Below are 18899 nucleotides of genomic sequence, written 5' to 3'. Positions count from 1 at the left end.
TCAGTGGTGCCATGCCTGCCTCGCAGGCACAAGGTCCTGAGTTTGATACCGGGTACCAAAAATGAATAAATATATAAATTGCTTTCTCTAAAAAGATACATCTTATAATGATTTTCTTTTAATGTCATGATTACTTTTTTTTTTTTTTTTTAAAGACAGAGTCTCGCTGTATAATTCAGGCTGGCCTTGAACTCACTATGTTGCCCTGGCTGGCCTCAAAATCATGGCAATCCTCCTGCCTCAGCTCTCCGAGTGCTGGGACTACAGGTGTGTGCCACCACACATAGCTTGTCACCATGACATTTCAATTAAAATTTTCTTTTTTTTGAAACAGGGCCTCAGTATGCAGTCCAAGCTAGTCGTGAACTCCAGGTGATCTTCCTGCCTCGGCCTCTCAGAGTGCTAGGATTATAGGCATGCACCACTATGCCCAGTTTAAAACTGTGTTTTAAAATCCATGATAGTGCGCTTCTTCATGTAAAATCTATTCTAAGCCAGGTGTGATGGTGCACACCTGTAATCCCAGCACTTGGGAGGCTGAGGCGGGAGGATCGCTGTGAGTTCAAGGTCAGCCTGAGCTACACAGTGAGACCCTATTTTTAAAAATCTATTGTAAATCTTTTGGAAATGGTTCTGTCACGTTTATAAAACACAACAGTTGCTATCATTGGGAAGGAAGGGGAGTAAGAAGCGGATTTCTGGCTCCTAGGACCCGTGTGCCCCCTGCTGGCACAAATGGAACAGGCCCACAGCAAAAGGTGAGAAGGAAAAAAACCAGTTGCCCCCAACACTCCCAGATTGTTAAAAGCGAATCACTGTGGCTTTTTTTTTTTTTTGACATGTCTCTGTGTGTGACAGGAGGTTTTAACACAAACACCAAGAACCTGATTTGAGGTAAGAATTTTGATTGGGAAAAAGAAACAACTCACAAACCCAAGAACAGGACTCTTCTGGCTTGTTTTGTTGTATTTTTTGTGTTTGTTCTGGTTTTTTTTGGTACTGGGGATTGAACTCAGGACCTTGTGCCTGCAAGGCAGGCAGCAGAAGCACTGAGCTAAATCCCTGACCCTTTTCTTTTTTTTTTGGTACTGGGAACGAACTCGGGTCCTTGCGCTTGCGCAGCAGGCGGCGAAACCACTGAGCTAAATCCCCGGCCCCCTTTTTGTTTTTTGAGACAGAGTCTCGCTATATAGTTCAGGCTGGTCTTGAACCCATTATGTGGCCCAGATTGGGCTCAAACTTCCAGCAATCCTCCTGCCTCAGCCTCCTGAATGCTGCGGTTGCAGGTGTGCACTACCACGGCTGGCTGACTCTTCTGGCTTTAAGACTGTCCAGTCACATAGTATCTATGCAGTAAGATTTTTGTTTTCTTCCTTTTTTGGGGAGTGCTGAGAATTGAACCCAGGGCCTCCCACATGCTAAGCACAAGTTCTACCACTGAGCTGCACCGCGGCCTGGGAGTTTTCCCTATCAATACTGTCAGGTATGTGGAATGTGGTTACTCAACTAACCAATCTAATTCAAGCCTTCAGTGAACAGATGCTCAACAGCATTGCACTCATGCATGAAATAATGTATGCATCCATACAACCAGAAAGGAAATGGTCTAGAACGCACCAGAACACTGTAAAGCTCCAGTTTTAATAAGATTTAAACTTAGTTCCCCTCCTTGACCTTTACGGGAGGGCAGTGACACCCAGTGTTTCCTCCTTCCAGATTCCCTGTTGCTAGAGGCCAGGAGACTCCAGTCCACATCTCCAGCAGGTTTTCCAGCAAGGGTAAAGGTGTCCTCAGCTGGGTCCTCTTCAGCCCTCTTGTTCCACTTCCCTGGTCCCTACCAAAACTAGAGACGGAGGCCACCTGGAGACCGGGTATGACAGTCACAGGAGAAGGCAAAGTGGAGCAGGAAACCAGGAGCTGGGTCCAGTGATGTCCTTAAATGGCTCCATCCTGGAACTACTTCCTGATTCCAAAGAAAGACAAAAGCCCAGGGCACAGTGAACTGTGTCTTCTGTACTCAGGGCCAAGTATTACCCTGACAGATACTAAAACGGCCTCTCAAACACTCAAAGGTGCACCATAGATGGCAGTGCAATAGCCTGTGTCCGAAGGGTTCAAGGCGCTCCCTCAGGCACCACATTTACATTAATGTATCAGGAAATACGTGGTCACATGCAGTTTTGGAAGAACTCAAATAATAGCTACTTCTACCACCCAAATAACAAAAACCTTTTAAATAATGAAAACTGGCCAAATATAAAAATGAGTGTCACATAAGGATGGACAATCGAGAGGCTCCAGAAATAAACCCATGCATTTATGAGCAACTGTATTCTTTTTTCTAGCGCCAAGGATTAAAAGCAGGGGTTTGCCTGTAATCCCAGCACTCAGAGGCTGAGGCAGGAGGATCACTTTGAGTTCGAGGCCACCTGGGCAACAAAGTGAGTACAAGGCCAGCCTGAACTACATAGGGAGACCTTATCTCAATAAACAAACAAAAGAAAAAAAAAAAGAAAAGAAAAAAAAAGCCAGGGATTTGTGCATCCTAGGCAAGGGCTCTACCACTGGGTAAAATCCCTAGTGAGATGGTCAACTGATTTTTGCTAACGAAGCCAACATAATTCAATGGGAATGGTCTTTTCAACAATGGTCCTGAAGACAACTACATAGCCACATGCAAAGAATGGACCAAATAGGAGGTATGGGAGGTGATGAGATGCTAAAAGTAGTTTATGCTCCTGTACAAAAAACCCCACAATTGTGTAGATGAAGAAAAATGAGACCTCACTTTGTGTACATAAATTAGCTCAAGATGTATTAAAGACCTAAATATGAGCTGAAAGCAGAAAATGCTAAAAAAAAAAAAAAAAAGACCAGGCATAAATCAACATAAGCAACTAAAGAAAGAACTAAACAGGACTTCACTGAAATTAAAAACTTTTGTACTTAAAAGGACATCTTTAGGGGGTGGGGATTTAGCTCTGTGGTTCCACTACCTGACTCGAAAGCACAAGGTCCCAAGTTCGATCCCCAGTACCAAAAAAAAAAAAAGGACATCTTCAAGAAAGTTAAAAAAGGGCCAGGGATTTAGCTCAGTGGTTCCAGCGCCTGCCTCACAAGCGCAAGGTCCCGAGTTCGATCCCCAGTACCAAAAAAAAAAACCCCAAAGTAAAAATATTTTGCAAATAGTATTCAGAATATGTAAAGAAAGCCTGCAATTCAGCAGCAAAAGACAAATAAGCCAAGTAAAAAATGGACAAAGAAGCCAGGAGTAGTGCTGGGTGTGGTGGCGCACACCTGTAATCCCAGGACTTGGGAGGCTAAGGCAGGAGGATCACTGTGAGTTTGAGGCCAGCCTGGGCTACATAGTGAGTTCAAGTCCAGCCTGAACTACAGAGCAAGACCTTGTCTTAAAAAAACAAAAAACAAAAACAAAACACAACAACAAAAAACAAAAACAAAAAGAAGTTAGGCCTAGAGGCACACTTGTAATCCTAGCACTCTGGGAGGTCAAGGCAGGAGGACCACCAGTTTGAGCCTATCCTTGGCCACTGTCTCAAAAAAAAGCTGAGGTTGTAGCCAACTGCAAAGGCCCAAGGTTCAATCCCCAGGACCACTACTACCACAAAGAGGGGGAAAGATCTGAATAAACATTTCTCCAGAGAAGATGGTTAAGTTGCCAATATCCATATAAAAGATGTTCAACACTAATTAGAGAAGTACAAATCAAAACCACAATGAGATTCTACTTCACATCTATTAGGACAGCAAAAAAACAAGTACTGGTGAAGATATAGGGAGATTAGAACTGTCATGTTCCTGATGGGAATGTAAAATAGGGAAAAAACTTAGCACAGTTCTTCAGAAAGTTAAACACAGAATTACCATATGACTCAGCAATTCCACGCCTAGTGATATAACCAAGAGAAATGGAAACATGTCCACATAAAAGTTTGTGCACTAATGTTCTTGGCAACACTATTCATAGTAGCCAGAAAATGGAAATAAGGCAAATGTCCATGGATAAACACAACGGTGTGTACTCATACAAGGGAATATTACACAGTAATAAAATGAAATGCTGCTATATGCTACAACATGCATAAATTTTGAAGACAGTATGGTAAATGAAAGGAACCAGATGCAAAAGGATAAATATTGTTTGATTCCACTTCTGTATTAAGCAGAACAGGCAAATTCAGAGACCAAGAGTAGCTTGGAAGCTTAATGCTTATAGTTTCTATTTTGTGAGATGGAAGTTTTGGGAAAAGTGATAAAATAGTTGCATGGCCCAGTGAATGTAATTAATGCTTCTAAATTATACACATTGTAGCCGCTGTAGCAGCCACTGAGCAGCAACCATGGCTGCTGTTGGGTCACAAAGTGATCAAAGTGACCAAGAACGTGAGCAAACTGAGGCACAGTGGCCGCCTCGGGGCCTCACCAAGCACCCCAAGTCCGTGTGGGACATGACCAAAGATGTGTGGCTCCACCGCTCTGAGTGGGCGCGACAGGTCTCCAAGGACAATGGGGCCCTCAGATTCCTCAAAGGGAAGGATGGGGAGACACGGCAGCCCAAGAGGAAGTGCAAGGAGCTGAGTGATGTGCTGCCATGAGGAGGGCAACTGCCCAGGATGGAGCCACCCTCGTCTGTGTGGAATAAAACACTGCAGAAAGTAACACACACACATACACGGCACTGTAGTATGTATATTTTATCTCATGTACACAGCAACCAAAAAAGAAAAAAAAAAGAAGTGCTGCCCGGTATGGTGGCTCACAATGTAATTCCAGCACTTGGGAGGCTGAGGCAGGAAGATCACCACAAGTTCAAGGCCAGCTTGGGCTACATAGCGAATTGAAGACCAGCTTGAACTATACAGTGAGACCCTGTTTCAAAAAAAAAAAATTACTAATACACGCTATGGGATGAGTTTTAAAAACTTTGAAGTGAAAGGAGCTGGACACATAAGGTCACTTGTCCTATCCTGGGGAACAGGAGAAGGAAGGGAGGCTGGGGAGGAATGAGAGGCCTGCAGTACAGGGACATCTTTCTGGGATGATGAAAGTGTTTGGGAATTAGATAGTGGTCACAATTGCAAAACGATACTAAAACCACTAAACTGTACACATACTATAGTCTGTGAATTTTAGCTAAAAATTTTTAAATTGAATGTCAAAGATAAGCAATAAAGTTATCAGAGATTTATTATTAATTATTATTATTATTATTAAGCACCAGCTTAATACTGCAGAAATTTTTGAATCACCCTTGGATAATTCAACCCCCCACCCCCCATACCCGAACTGTTGACCAAGAGCTTCCCCGGTAGACAGGCTCCGACTTGCTCTGTGTAAAACTTTATGAAAGCAAGGCCAAGGACTGTGCACATCCTGCTGTAAAACACCGCCCGGACTCTGGAGACAGTGGCAGCCAGACGCTCTTCACTGCCCTGGTCCTGACAGGCTCTTGTTCATGAACTGTCTCTTCACAAAGCAGGTCCACCACTGTCAGAAGGGGACAAAATGGAATGAAGACTGGAATCAAATCACAATGCAGCTGCAGGGTGAGGTCAGAATTCAAATTATGTATTTATTTAGGTACTCAGGATTAAACCTGGGGCCCTCACACTGAGCTACATCCCCAGCCCTTTTTATTCTTTATTTTGAGACAGGGTCTTGCTGAGTTGCTAAGGTGCCCAGGCTAGGCTTGAGCTTGTGATCCTCCTGGCTTCAGCCTCTAGAATGCTGGGTTTACAGTCATGTGCTGCTGAGCCCAGCAGAATTCAAATTTATGTAATAATAAAATTTAATACTAGTCCAGCTTCTCTTACATTATAAACTCCTCAGAAGCACATACAAAATTTTCTAGATGTGTAAGTCACTCAAAATTATAATGGCTGGGCATGGGGGTGCACATCTATAATCCCAGCACTCAGAGGCTGAGACAGGAGTATTGAAATGAGTTCGAGGCCAGCCTGGGCTACATAGTGATTTCAAGGCCAGCCTGAACTGTATAGTGAGACCCTGTCTTAAAAAACCAAAAACCAAACAAACAGAAAACCAAAATTATGATAAAGTACGTAAATGTTATACAGTCAGCTCTTTGTATTTGTGGGTTCTGCATCTCCAGAGTCAACCCATGGCAGACAGAGAATATCTGGGGAAAAAACTGCATCTATAGTCAACAGCCTCCTCTGCTTGTCACTGTTCCCTAAGTGATCAAGTAGCACAAGTTTTTACATGGCATTTATGTAATATTGGGTAATGTGAATACCCTGGAGAGGAGTTAAAGTGTACAAGAAGATGTGGGTAGGGCACATGCAATAGTACATCATTTTATGTACATGCACATAGTACGCCATTTTACCTTCCACAGAGTTAGGTCCCCAATGGGTACTGAAAGGTGACTACACAACATAGCCAAGATATCTACAAAAAACCTTTGGTTTATTATGCCCCAACATAAGAACATAAGGAGGAAGACAACTAAAATTTCCTTACTAGATATGATTCTTTATTCAGTGTGATCCAATGAATTATTACCCACTAAGTACATACTCAAGTTAAACAACAGTGAGATGTAGAAATTAAAAGTTTCTTTCTTTCCTTCTTTCTTTCCTTTCTTTGCCTACTGGGGACTGGAGCCAGGGCCTCACACATATTAGGCAAGTGTTCTATCACTGAGCTACAGGTTCCCAAGCCTTTTACTTTTTTTTTTTGAGGCAGAATCTTACTAAATTGGCCTCAAAATGGCAATCCTCCTGCCTCAGCTTCCTGAGGAGCTGCGACCACACGTGTGCAGAGTGTGCAAGGCTAAAAGCATTCTTGCAATGGAAGATCTTAATGTGTTTAATGGTGGCCAACAAGCTAAAAAGTGAATTAGCAATTAAACAGCCAAAGAAGAGGCTCTTACCTTGCTGGGTTTATCATTCTGAGGGTCAAAAACTTTTTCACAAAGTCTCAGTCCAGTCTCTTGCCTTAGCTGCTGCAGGTAGGCTCTCATCACCTCTAAATACAAAAAAATGTACTTGAGAGTTCATCCAAATGGCCTGGCTGCTGGTCTGAACACCGACCTTGGCAAAACATCTTTATACATTCAAACAGGATAAGAAAAAGCAATGATAGATCAAATGGTTGATTCATTCTGGTCCCAAAGGCTCTGTGCATGCCACACTTGCTACCAAGACTCTTATGAAAGTGACTTAGATACAAGCATGTACATCCTAATGATTCTATACTCAATCTGCATAATAATCGAGGCAAGAAAAGGAACAGGGAGAATGGCAAATGAAGAAAACCTTCTTCTGCCTCAGAGACAGAGGGCAGACATCTTGTTCTTACCATCTTCCTGTTTGTTTGAAGGTTTGGCATAAATTGCATTTAATGGAAAACCAGGCTCTCCAGGAATGGGAAAATTAGTGATTCCCAGTGTATACATTTCTTTCTCTCCTTGGCTTTTGGAATTGCACTAAAAAAAAAAAAAAAAAAAAATTACACATCTATACTTGGGAGGCTGAGGCAGGAGGATTATGAGTTCAAGGTCAGGCTGGACCACACAGTGAGTATAAAGTCAGCTTAGACTACGTAGAAAGACCTTGTCTTCAAGAAACAAAACCAAAAAAAATATATGCACATATTTTTACATGGACAAGAATAATAACATCCAAGGGTATGTAGCTCAGAGGCAAAGTGCCTGTGTGGTGAGCGTGAGGTCCTGAGTTCGATCCCCAGTACCAAAAAAAGGAAGAAGAATAAATCCAGATTATAATTTTTTAGTTTAAGCAGCTAAGGCTGGGATATAATGTTTTTTGGGTCCTTTTTGAAATCAACTAAATCCCATGAGTCCTTTCTCAGAACAATGCTTTAAATGAATAAATAATAAAATTACAAGAGAAACCAATTATAGTGAAATAGAATAATTAAAATATTAAAACCTAACTTGTGACATAATCACACATATACTTTTTATAAATGCTCACAATAACAAGATGTAGCAAATAAAACTTCAAGTAGTGATGAGTGTGGAAAAATTTCAAAACATCTTCAACTTCTATGTAATATGACATCATGGACTCCTTAGGAGCAAACGTCACAGACACTGCTAACACTACTGTTGACTCTCGCCTGTGTTCATAATTGAAGTTACTGCTGGTGGGTGTGGTGGTTCATGCCTGTAATCTCAGCACTATGGAGGCTGAAGGAAAAGGATTGCAAGCCTGAGGCCAGGCTGAGCTATGTAGCGATCTTGATCTCATCTTGAGGCCAGCCTGGACTACAAAATGAGACCCTGTCTCAAAAAAGAAAAAAAAAAAAGAAACAAAAAGAAAATGCTATATTTTAATTAGAAGTTATTGGAAAGAAAAATGCAATCTTTTCCCACTTCATGGACCCTTGAATTTTACCTTTGGACCTCTAAGTCAAGGTAAATTCTGTCAAGATTTCTGTCTCGAAAAATACACGTAAAGCCTTAAAATGTCACAATCTTTTTCTGGCCAGGCATGGTGGCATATGCCTGTAATCCTCGATACTTGAGAGACTGAGGCAGAAGGATTGCAAGTTGATGTCAGCCTGGACAACGTGCTGAGACCGTATTTCAAAATAAAACAGAAAAAGGGCTAGGAATGTGTAGACTACTTGCCTAGCACACAGGAGGCTATGGGTTCAGTCTGTAACACTCAGGGGAAAAAACATCACTATTCTAGTTTTTGTGTTGGTCAACTCCATTAGGAGTTGAGGACATATTCACATTTTCTCTTAACACCATGCTCAGAGGAAATATTTTCACTTGTCCTTAAAGTCAAAAAACCCAGGTAGCTGGAGGGTAAATACACATCAGTAATGTTTTCCCGATAAATGATCATCAAGTTTATGATTACCTTTTGGAGTTTCTTTAGACACTCAGAAATGTACAGAGTTACATATATCAAAGTCCTGTCAGCTTCATTCTGCAAGGGGAAAAAGAAAACTTAAAAAATGAATGCAACTCTGACTTCAGATTATCTACTATATACCCAACATTCAGCTACTCTGGCATCCAAGTGCCAATATCTGAGTGTGCAGTTTCCTGAAACCCGCTCTAAGAGGGAGCCGTCAGCTTCCCCCGAGTTGTGCAACTGCTCTTCTTCTCAGCTCCCCTCGCTGGTGTCAACAGCCCCCAACTCTGTAGGACGGAGAATGAACAAAACAGCCTGGGAAACCTGAGGTGCACCATATGGTAGGTTAATTTGAAACCCTTTCACTTGAGGCTCTCTGCCAAGAACAAACACTCATTACTCAAAAGGAGGAAGCAATTACTTCACGTGTGACACATTCTTGAAGAATTCCATGAGACCAACATCTTGACCTGACCAAAAGGGAAATCTGAAGACCATGGATATTGATCAAATGTGGCATGTTGCTGCAGGCCCAATTTTACACAGAATCATAGGCGGGAAAAAAAAAACCACCAAAAAGTACACATTTCCCTATTTTTAACATACAATACTGGAGAAAGAATGAAATGTGGCAGAAATATATTTATTTATACCTGTTATAAACACAACATTTAGACCATGCAGAAGATATAGAAAACACTCAGTTAACATCTCAGGAGGCTTAGATTACAATCTCTGATCAAAAGTCTACAAAATACTGGGCATGGTGGCACATGGATTTGGCTGAGGCAAGAGGAGCACTGCGAGTTCAAGGCCAACTTGGGGTACACAGTGAGTTCAAGGCCAGCCTGGACTACATAGCAAGACCCTGGACTCAACCAAGGCCAGTCTGTACTCCTCCCCTGACAAAGAATCTACAAATGAAGATCTCATATCCTGTTTGATCCCGAAAAGGTCAAAGTGTGGCACGGAAAGGTCAAAGTTACATATGTTAGGATATTATCAAGAAATTTATGCCGGGGATTTAGCTCAGTGCCACTGTGCCTGCCTCACAAGTGTAAGGTCCTGAGTTCAATCTCCAGTACTGAAAAGAAAAAAAAAAGAAAGAAATTTATAGCCAGTTGTGGTAATATACAGCTGTAATCCCAGTACCCGGGAGGCTAAGGCAAGAGGATCATGCGTTCAAGGCCTGGTTGCAACTTGAGCTGTACAGTAAGGCTCTGTCTCAAAACAACAACAAAAATCCTTGCCATTCCTTGTAACTTGCTCATAGCAGGAGCTCAGGAAACTGCTTTTCATTTTCTCCTCTTTTTTCCCACGTTCCTCTACCTCTCCCTGAAACCAGAAGGGGTAAGAGGGCTCAGGGAAGTTTCTCTAATATCTATTAGAAGTTTCTGTTCCAGTATCTATTCTCCAACTCAGGTCTATGACACAAAAGTACAGGTCGAGCAATCCTTATCTGAAATGACTGGGAGCAGAAGTGTTTTGGAATACTGGCACAGACTTTCCCAGGTGAACATCCCTGCTTTGAAAATTGAAAATCTAAAATGCTCCAAAATCTGAAACTTTAAATTTGGGAGCACTTCATATTTTTTCAAAGCTCAAGTGGCATATATATGTATATATATGCACATGTAAGAGTTTTTGGTAGTGGACTAATCCTGTACATCGGACTGGCACATAGTACTTAATTAATATTGAGTAAATAAAATGTATCTAAACAAGGGATTGGCAAGCTTTCTCTGTACAGACTAGGAAGTAAATATTTTAGGCTTTGTGGGTCAATGCAGTGTTTGTCATAATTATTCTACTGCTATTGCTGTGGTGTGATAGCAGCCATAAATAATCTACAAACAAATGTGCACAGCTGTGCTCCAACAAAACTTTAAAGAAGAGGCAGAAAAAAAAAAAAAGGAGAAGAAGAGGCAGAGGGTCAGAGTTGCCCCTCAGACCTGGTATAGTTTGCCAACCCTTGGTATATATTTTGGAAGAAAAAAGGAAATTAATATTTACACAGAGACTAACACTAGGCACATTCTGGAACTTAAAAATCACAATCTCGGCCCAGGGATTTAGTTCAGTGGTTTCACCACCTGCTGTGCAAGCACAAGGACCCGAGTTTGATCCCTGGTACCAAAAAAAAAAAAAATCACAGTCTCAGTTCATTATATTTACTCCCTACAGCAACCTTGACTGCAAGGTAGATATCTCCATCAGAAAACTAAAATATTACAAATTCTGTAATTTACCTTAATTTCATAGTTTTTGAAGAATACATTGGCCTTGAAGTAATAGATGGCTTCATCCACAATATCTGTATCTTTTGCTAAACAGGACACAAGAGAAAAGAGAAAGAGGACAGAGAACATTAGCCAAATGCAAGGAATAACATCTACAAAAGCCATAAAGGAAAAAAAAATCCAAGCTTCACTATCTTGGAATGGTAAATGAAAATGAGGCTTCTAAAACAGTCCTCAAAAACTTTCTGGAAAAATAAGTACATGGCCTAACTTTACAGTTTCATCATTTTCTAAAAATTATATATGTTGGGCCGGGGATTTAGCTCAGTGGTTTCGCTGCCTGCTGTGATCCCCGGTACAAAAAAAAAAAAAAAAAAATTATGTATGTTTGTAAGAACATTAAGTTATTAGAAAAAGAATTAGTTATTAGAAAAAGAAATTTCAATTTTCACTCTAAATCTGACTACCCACAAATAACTACTATTGACATTTGGTAAACATCATTTGAGATCTCTCTTAGTGTATTTACAGACTGAGACACAGCCTAACTTTAACAAAGTGCTTTTCTAAATTAAAAGGTATAAATTTAGTTGGGTGTGATGATGTATGCCTGTAATCTCAGCACTCAGGAGGGTGAGGCAGGAGGATCGCCATGATCAGTCTGGGGTACATAGTGAGTTCAAGGCCAGCCTGAACTACATAGCAAGGCTCTATTTCAAACAAATAAACAGTAAAAAGGTATATACTTATTTGAATTTACATACTGTAGTTTCAGGGGAAAAACTCAATTAGGAACATATTGGAGGCTGGACATACATCCTTCTTTTTGTGAAACCTGTGACTTAAATGTACAGTACTTGGGGGTTGGGGGTGTAGCTCAATGGTAGAGCACTTGCCTAGCTTGCCCAAGGCCCTGGATTTGATTCCCAGTACCAAAACACACACACACACACACACACACACACAATTTATACAAGCTGTTCTAAGTGGCTACAGACTGAGAAAAGCAGGAAATACTGCTGTGACAGAGACAGATTTCATTACGCAATGTCTTGGCCACCTTTTTTCATTTTAAAAAGGTCAAAATCCCAAGGTTTTGATATCCAGCATCTGGCTTCAGTAAGTTATTTATATTTCTTGTCCACGACTGCTATCCCTCTCACACAGCAGAAATGCAAAGGCTGGGCTTTAATCCACTACAATTCAATGTCTTCATCCTAGCTCATTCCTCCGCTGAAAAATTTCAACAGAATTCTAATTCTAGACTTGTGTTCCCTACAATCTACTTTCTTAGGAGAGGACTCAACAGTGCTTACAAAAACTGACTTGTTTTTAACATAATGATAGGAGGTGGTGAAGATGAAAGGATTTAGAATCTAGAAGGGTGCTTGGTATATAAAAAGCATTCAGAAACTACTTGCTGATAAAAGTAATTAAATCTGTGTGTGTGTAGGGCTAGGGATCAAACCTAGGGCCTCGTTCATGCTAAGCACATGCTCTACCACTGAGCTACACCATCAGCCTCAGAACTGATTAATGCTAAATTATTTAGCTCACAACACAGGCTTCCACTCTCATTTGGGTCTAATCCAGCCCCTTTAGGAACAGCAACAAGGTCATCTATCTTCTATTTGGATTCTTAGGGTCTCATTTTCCCTTAAGGACCCAAGAACTGTAAAAGTGGTATTTAGATTTATTCCCATTCTGGTCAACTGCATCTTCTTTTTGTTTTGTTTTGTTTTGTTTTGTTTTTTTGGTACCAGGGATTGAACTCGGGACCTTGTGCTTTCGAGGTAGGCGCTGGAACCACTGAGCTAAATTCCCGGCTCCAGCACCTTCTTTATATGTGTGTAGTTTTCTGAGACAGGGTCTCACTGTGTAGCCCAGGCCGGCCTCGAACTCATGGTGATCCTCCTGGCTCAGCCCCTGAGTGCTGGGATTACAGGTGTGTGCACCATACCTGGCTAGCTGCCTCTTCTGATACAGTATATGGTATCTGTAACCACGTGAAAGGGTGTGTCTGTGTGTGTGTGTGCACCCCTGCATACTGAATAAAAATGTTCTTAAGGAATCTAAGCCAACAATGACTCTTCTTTCTTTCTTTGCATTCTAATTTTTACATTATTGCTCTTCTTTTTCAGTCTGCCTTTTTCCATCTGTTCCTTTTTCTCAGAATCAAATAAAAACTGGTGACTCACCAAATTTATTAGGTTTACTGAGCTTTCAACCAGTATTGAAAACAAAATTAAATTAAGAGGAGGTCAAGTCAAATAGTCTGGGCAGGATTCAACAGACTATGGGATCTGTACAAAGTTGGTAATTATAACCATGGTCTTGGAACCATGAATGGAACTCAGTCCAGACCTTTGCTGGGTGCAGGGAAACCATGTCTAATAAAAAAACAAATTACACTGTTGGCAGAACATCTCAGAATGTGTCAGAAGTCCCTCTGACAATGTGTGAGACAGAATGAGGCTTTAAGAACAGTAAAAGTGTTTCAGAAAGAAGAATGTGAGGAGCTGGGGTTAGCTCAGTGGCTGAATGCATGGTCAGCATGTGCAAGGCCCTACACTCCCCAGCACTACCTACTCCTTCCTAAAAAAGACAGTATCAAGAAAGCAAAGAAATAAAGTTCAGAAAAACAAGGGCAGAAATGAATAATAATATGTAGTGCACTTTAAGATTTAGAATTGGGCATTGCTAAAAATAAAGATTCTGAAGAATGGACAAAGGAAGTAGATTTGGATAGGGAAGAAGTTAAAACATTATTATTTTTGTGGTACTGGGAATTGGATCCAGGGGGTGCTCTACCACTGTGCTACATTCCCAGTCCCTTTTCAAAAATTTTAATTTTAATCCTGGGTCTAGCTAAATTTCCGTCTGGCCTTGAATTTGGGATCCTCCTGCTTCCACGTCCCAAGTAACTGGGATTATGGGTGTTTGCTAGCACACCTGGCTTAAAATTTTTTTTTTTTTGGTACCAGAGATTGAATTCAGGACCTTGCGAGGCCGGGGATTTAGCTCAGTGGTTTTGCCACCTGCTGCGCAAGCGCAAGGACCAGAATTTGATCCCTGGTACCAAAAAAAAGTAAAAAAAAGAATTCAGGACCTTGTGCTTTTGAGGCAGGTGCAGAACCACTGAGCTAAATCCCTGGCCCTTAAAATAGTTTTTGATGTTTGTCTTTTCCAATGTGATAGCAGAGAAAAGATGGAGCCCTGGCATTCGATAGAGGTAGCAGCAGTAGATAAGTTAGACGAACTGATAGTGATTATAGGAACAGTGTCCAGAATTAAGTACATTTCCACTTTCCTCTCAGCAAAATATCCTAGAGAAACTGGAAGCAACAATATGATTGCCTATTAAATGCAACATATAATCATAATCTTTTTATTTTTTATCTTTTTGGTTTTTTGAGATAGGTGCTTGCTTTGTAGTTCAGGCTGCTCTCAAACTCACAATAATCCTCCTGCCTCAGCTTCCTGAGTGCTGGGATTACAGGTGTGTACCATCATGCCCAGCATAAGTGTGATCTTAAGAGGTCTAAAATACAATACCTACCAAGTAAACAGAAAGTAAAAGAGCAACAGGAGACAGAGGACTGAGCTAAGAAATTTCCTGACTTGATATTATCAGAAGCTTTGCTAGGCATTTTATACCAACATTTGAAAGCAATGGTTTAGACTTACTCTCTCTAGGGGCAGGTCCTTTGAACTGACTCCTGATAGGTAGCAGCGCCATATTTCCAATAAGTTTGGTGTCGGGGTCCATAAGAGAAGAGTGGTAGGCCTGCAATAGCACCAATTTAGAATACAGAAACCGAAGGACGACAAGCATGGGGTCAGGCAAGGACATTCCTCTAAAGAAAAAAAAGTAACTGCCCAAGATTAACTAGGGGAAAGATGCCAAGGAGGGCACCAGTGATGTGCAGAGGTTTTAAAAGGTCTTAGTAATTTTGTTTTTGTTTTTTGAGACAAAGTCTTTCTATGTAGCCCAGGCTAGCCTTGAACTCTGTTCCTTCTGCCTCAGTCTCCCAAGTGCTGAGATGACAGGTGTGTACCATCATGCCCGGCAAGAAAAGCATTTGTTAAATTCTTGAGGAATTCTGCAAGCTGGTTGTTAAACACAGCCATGCTCAAAAATTAAATTATATAAACTTGCACTTAAATTATATATTAAAAACAAAGGGGGCTCGGGATTTAGTTAAGTGGTTCCAGCACCTGCCTGGGAAGTGCAAGGTCCTGAGCTCAAACCCTGGTACCAAACCAACCCCCCCAAAAACAAAGGTAAGTACTATTTCCCAATTTTTAAAAACTAGATTTTGCTACTGTCTATGTTCTTAAGATTATTTATGTCTTTTGTATCTTTATGGAGGAAATATGCTATCAGGTGCCATTGTACACCTCTTTTAATTCCCCTTCAGTGACACTGCAGTGGGAGCATTTCCACTACTTTATAAGTCAGGTTACCCACTCTCCAGCTGGTTTACCTAACCAGGACTCAAGCTTTTCAGTTTTACCACTTCCCAGCTTGTTTCCTCAGTACGGGGAATTGAACCTAGGTCAGAGGGGTGAACCTATGGCACATGTGCTGCAGTGGCTGTTTGCTATTGAAAGCTCTAAAAGGTTTGCTATCAGTGACCAAAGCCTTCACATTGAGCTTTATCTCTCCCACTCCTCCTTTTTTTGAAGACAGGCTCTTGCTAAATCACTAAGTTGACCAGGCTGGGCTCGAAGTTGTGAATCTCCAGCCTCAGTGCTGGGATCACAGGGGTACACTCCCCATCCCAGCTAGCTTTGTGTCTTTAACCAAGACATCTCTTTTCTTCCCTTAGTCTGTTTTCAAACTTGTAAAATATCTATACTGCCTTTAGTGGGTAACTGCGTGAGTTAAAGGAGAGGGAAAAAAGTAATTTATGAGAGCATTTTGTATGCCAGTTACTAGTTCTGCTTTTTCAAAATGTCTGGCTTTTTAAGACAACATGCCCATTCATTCATTCATTCACCAAACGATCATCAAGCACCTTCTATGTGCATGGCACAGTGATAGAGATATATAAGAGCAGTGTGGTTCCTGCCCTTGAAGAACTTTCAGGCTACTGGAGAAAGCAGGAATACAGTAAGTAGTCACAGAGTAAGTCCAGGGTGGCCTCCGTGTAACAGGAATGAGCAGAGTTTGAGAGTCCTGGCTCAAAATCTAGCTCTCCTGCTGGTATAGTACCCAGCCTTATGCAAGTCACTTCATTTCTCCAAATTTCAGTCTCTTATGCAAAACAGGACCAGTTAACAGTATCTACTTCATAGGGTCACTGTGAGAATTAAATGGAATAATTTAGGAAGTGTGTAGCTCTGGGGCTCCCTGGCACTACTCTGGAGTCAAATGGTAACTATGGGATTCCTAAAATATATAGCTGTAACTATGGATTGTTGCTTTATTTTTTTTTGGTACCGGGGATCGAATTCGGGACCTTGCGCTTGCCCAGCAGGCGCCGGAACCATTGAGCTAAATCCCCGGCCCACTTGTTGTTTTTTTAATGGATGTGCCTTATTTAAAGCAGATTCTGCCCTCCCATTCACCAATCACTGCCTTGTTATCCACTGATTTCCTCCAGAGCATTTGGCACTGAAATTATCTCCTTTATTCCTATTTCCGTGTTATGGTCTATCTCTCCATTAGAACGCAAGAGCCTTAAGAGTGGGGATTTGTTGGCCTTATTCGCTGTGGTGCTGGCGATTGGCTTGCAGTCGATGCTCAGTAATGTTTGTTGAATATAATGTACGTTCCGGAGCCACTTTTCCTAATCTGCAAAATGGAAATAACGATGGCGATAAAGCCCTCAAGTCTGGCTGTCAGAAATTAAGGACAGTGGGACCATCAGCAATTTTTACTCCGACTCCAATGCACTCACAAAAGGGAGACCCCTGGGTACCAGAGCCAACCCTGGATAGGCTGAGGGATCTAAACCCAGCTGCCTCTGGGGTGGCCGCCACTGTAGGGAGGCGACAGGGAAGTGGGTCTGACAGAGACTAGCAGGAGACGGGACCCGCCCCCAAGGGCGGAGGAGGAAGTGGCCCTGACAGAAAAAATGAGAAGCTGGATCTAGAGAAACGAGAAATAAAAAGCACAGCCCTTGGCTTCCGGCTCTAGCGAGATTCTGAGAATCCTGCCGGTCAAGGGACTGGGACGGCGAGAAGGGCGAGGTAGGGCGGTGGCGGCCTCCTCCCTAGCGCCGGCCGCTGGCCCACTCTGTCCGCGCCCCGCAGCCCCCAAAGCCAACACCCCAAGACGGCTCTGATCCTACAGGAACCAGCCTCTTCCCTAGCTTCCCCCCTTCTCAGACTCCCCACTTCCTTTCCGTCTTCTTCAGCCCGCTTCTCTCAGCGCACCCACGACTTCCCGCCGCTCTCCCCAGTCCCAGCCGTCTCCTCACACCTCAGGATCAAACGCTTACCGGCATTTTAGCTGGGCCGAGGCTTCAACAGTGAGGAGTAGGACTTGGTTAGAACACGACCCTTTCGGTCGGGGGGCTCAGGCGCAGTGGGCGGAAGTGAGCCGGAAGGGGAGGAGACAGGAGGAGGAAGCCCTTCCGGTCTTGCGGTCACGGCGCTGGCTGCTGCGGCTGCGCGGATGTGAAGGAGCGCTAGGAGGCGCACGATCACGAAGCACAAGTTGTGAGGCTCGCGCATGCGTAAAACGGGTGCGGAAGGGAGGTGGGTTCCGGTCCTATGGACCCCTGGTGATCGAGCACTTCATTTTTCCTTAAAGTTCACCTTTTCAGTGACCCATTCCCTGGACTGTTTTAAATTCTACCCCTCCTCGGCCCTCTGTCGTCTTCTTTCCCGGTTCCTCCCTTAGTTTACTTCTGGTGTTTCTCTACCGGTTCCCCATCCATGTGAATGTCAAAAAGGCAGGATTTGTGTCCGTTTTTTCAGGGCTGTCTCCCTCACGTCTGTGTCAGTGATGGTACATGGTCAGGATCAGCAAATAGACAAGTGAATGAATGAATCCAACCCACTGCTTTTTAAAACGGGAAAATAGTGGAGCACAGCAAAGCAGGAATTTGTACATTCTTGTATTGCCATTCTTTGCATAGCGGTTGAGGAAATAAGACACTAGGTCTGATTCCTACTTCCAACATATACTAGCTGTGCAATTCTGGGCAAGTTAATTCATGTCTCTGTGCCTCAGTTCACCTAAAAATGACAATATTTACCTCATTTTGTGAAGATGAAATGAACTACATGGAAAGTATAGAATTTACATGCCTGGAGAATATTGAAAACTCATTACTAGAAACACCTCATGTGAAAAGCTGTTTATTATTGCTTCTGTGCCATTTTTGTCTCTAGTCCTGCAGACTGGAATATTCTGGATCCTATTTCCACATCTGAGCTGGGCATGGTGGAACACATCTGTAATCCCAGCACTTGGGAGGCTGAGGCTGGAGGAATGCTGCAAGTCCAAGGCCAGTCTGGACTACAGAGCAAGACCCTGTCTCAAAGAACAAAATAAACCTATTTCCACATTTGAGTTCTCATTTAGCCCCCTGGCCAAACAGCACTAAAAGAAGAGGCTTTTTTTGTGTGTGGTACTGGGCATTGAGCCTAGGGCCTTCACAAAGCTGTATTTTCAGCCCTTCCTAAATTTTTTTTTTGGTACCGGGGATCGAACTTGGATCCTTGGGCTTGAGCAGCAGGCATCGAAACCACTGAGCTAAATCCCAGGCCCTCCTTCCTAAATTTTTTTTTTTTTTTTGGTACCAGGGATTGAACTCGGGACCCTGCG

The 18899-nt window shown here is 42.4% G+C and overlaps 1 protein-coding gene and 1 long non-coding RNA gene across 2 annotated transcripts; one reads left to right on the top strand and one right to left on the bottom strand.

Moving 5' to 3' along the window:
* Positions 1–5190: 5190 nt before the first annotated feature.
* Positions 5191–17742, bottom strand: Arpc3 (actin related protein 2/3 complex subunit 3). Its single transcript, XM_004843825.4, has 7 exons — positions 17566–17742; positions 14804–14903; positions 11126–11202; positions 8880–8948; positions 7345–7471; positions 6917–7011; positions 5191–5508 (listed from the first exon to the last, which is right to left on the bottom strand). Exons 1-7 carry the CDS (start codon positions 17569–17571, stop codon positions 5446–5448), a joined length of 537 nt encoding a protein of 178 aa, XP_004843882.1. The 5' UTR covers positions 17572–17742; the 3' UTR covers positions 5191–5445.
* LOC147822027 (uncharacterized) lies at positions 17711–18639 on the top strand. Its single transcript, XR_015446304.1, has 2 exons — positions 17711–17824; positions 18464–18639. It is a non-coding gene; the product is annotated as an uncharacterized LOC147822027 (long non-coding RNA).
* Positions 18640–18899: the final 260 nt, after the last annotated feature.

Source organism: Heterocephalus glaber, unplaced genomic scaffold (assembly GCF_053883595.1).
Source record: "Heterocephalus glaber isolate CG9 unplaced genomic scaffold, H.glaber_assembly_v1.0 deba00001687, whole genome shotgun sequence".
NCBI classification, from domain to species: Eukaryota; Metazoa; Chordata; class Mammalia; order Rodentia; family Bathyergidae; genus Heterocephalus; species Heterocephalus glaber.
The sequence above is the reverse complement of the archived record's forward strand: the minus strand, read 5'-3'. Positions and strand labels throughout refer to the sequence as shown.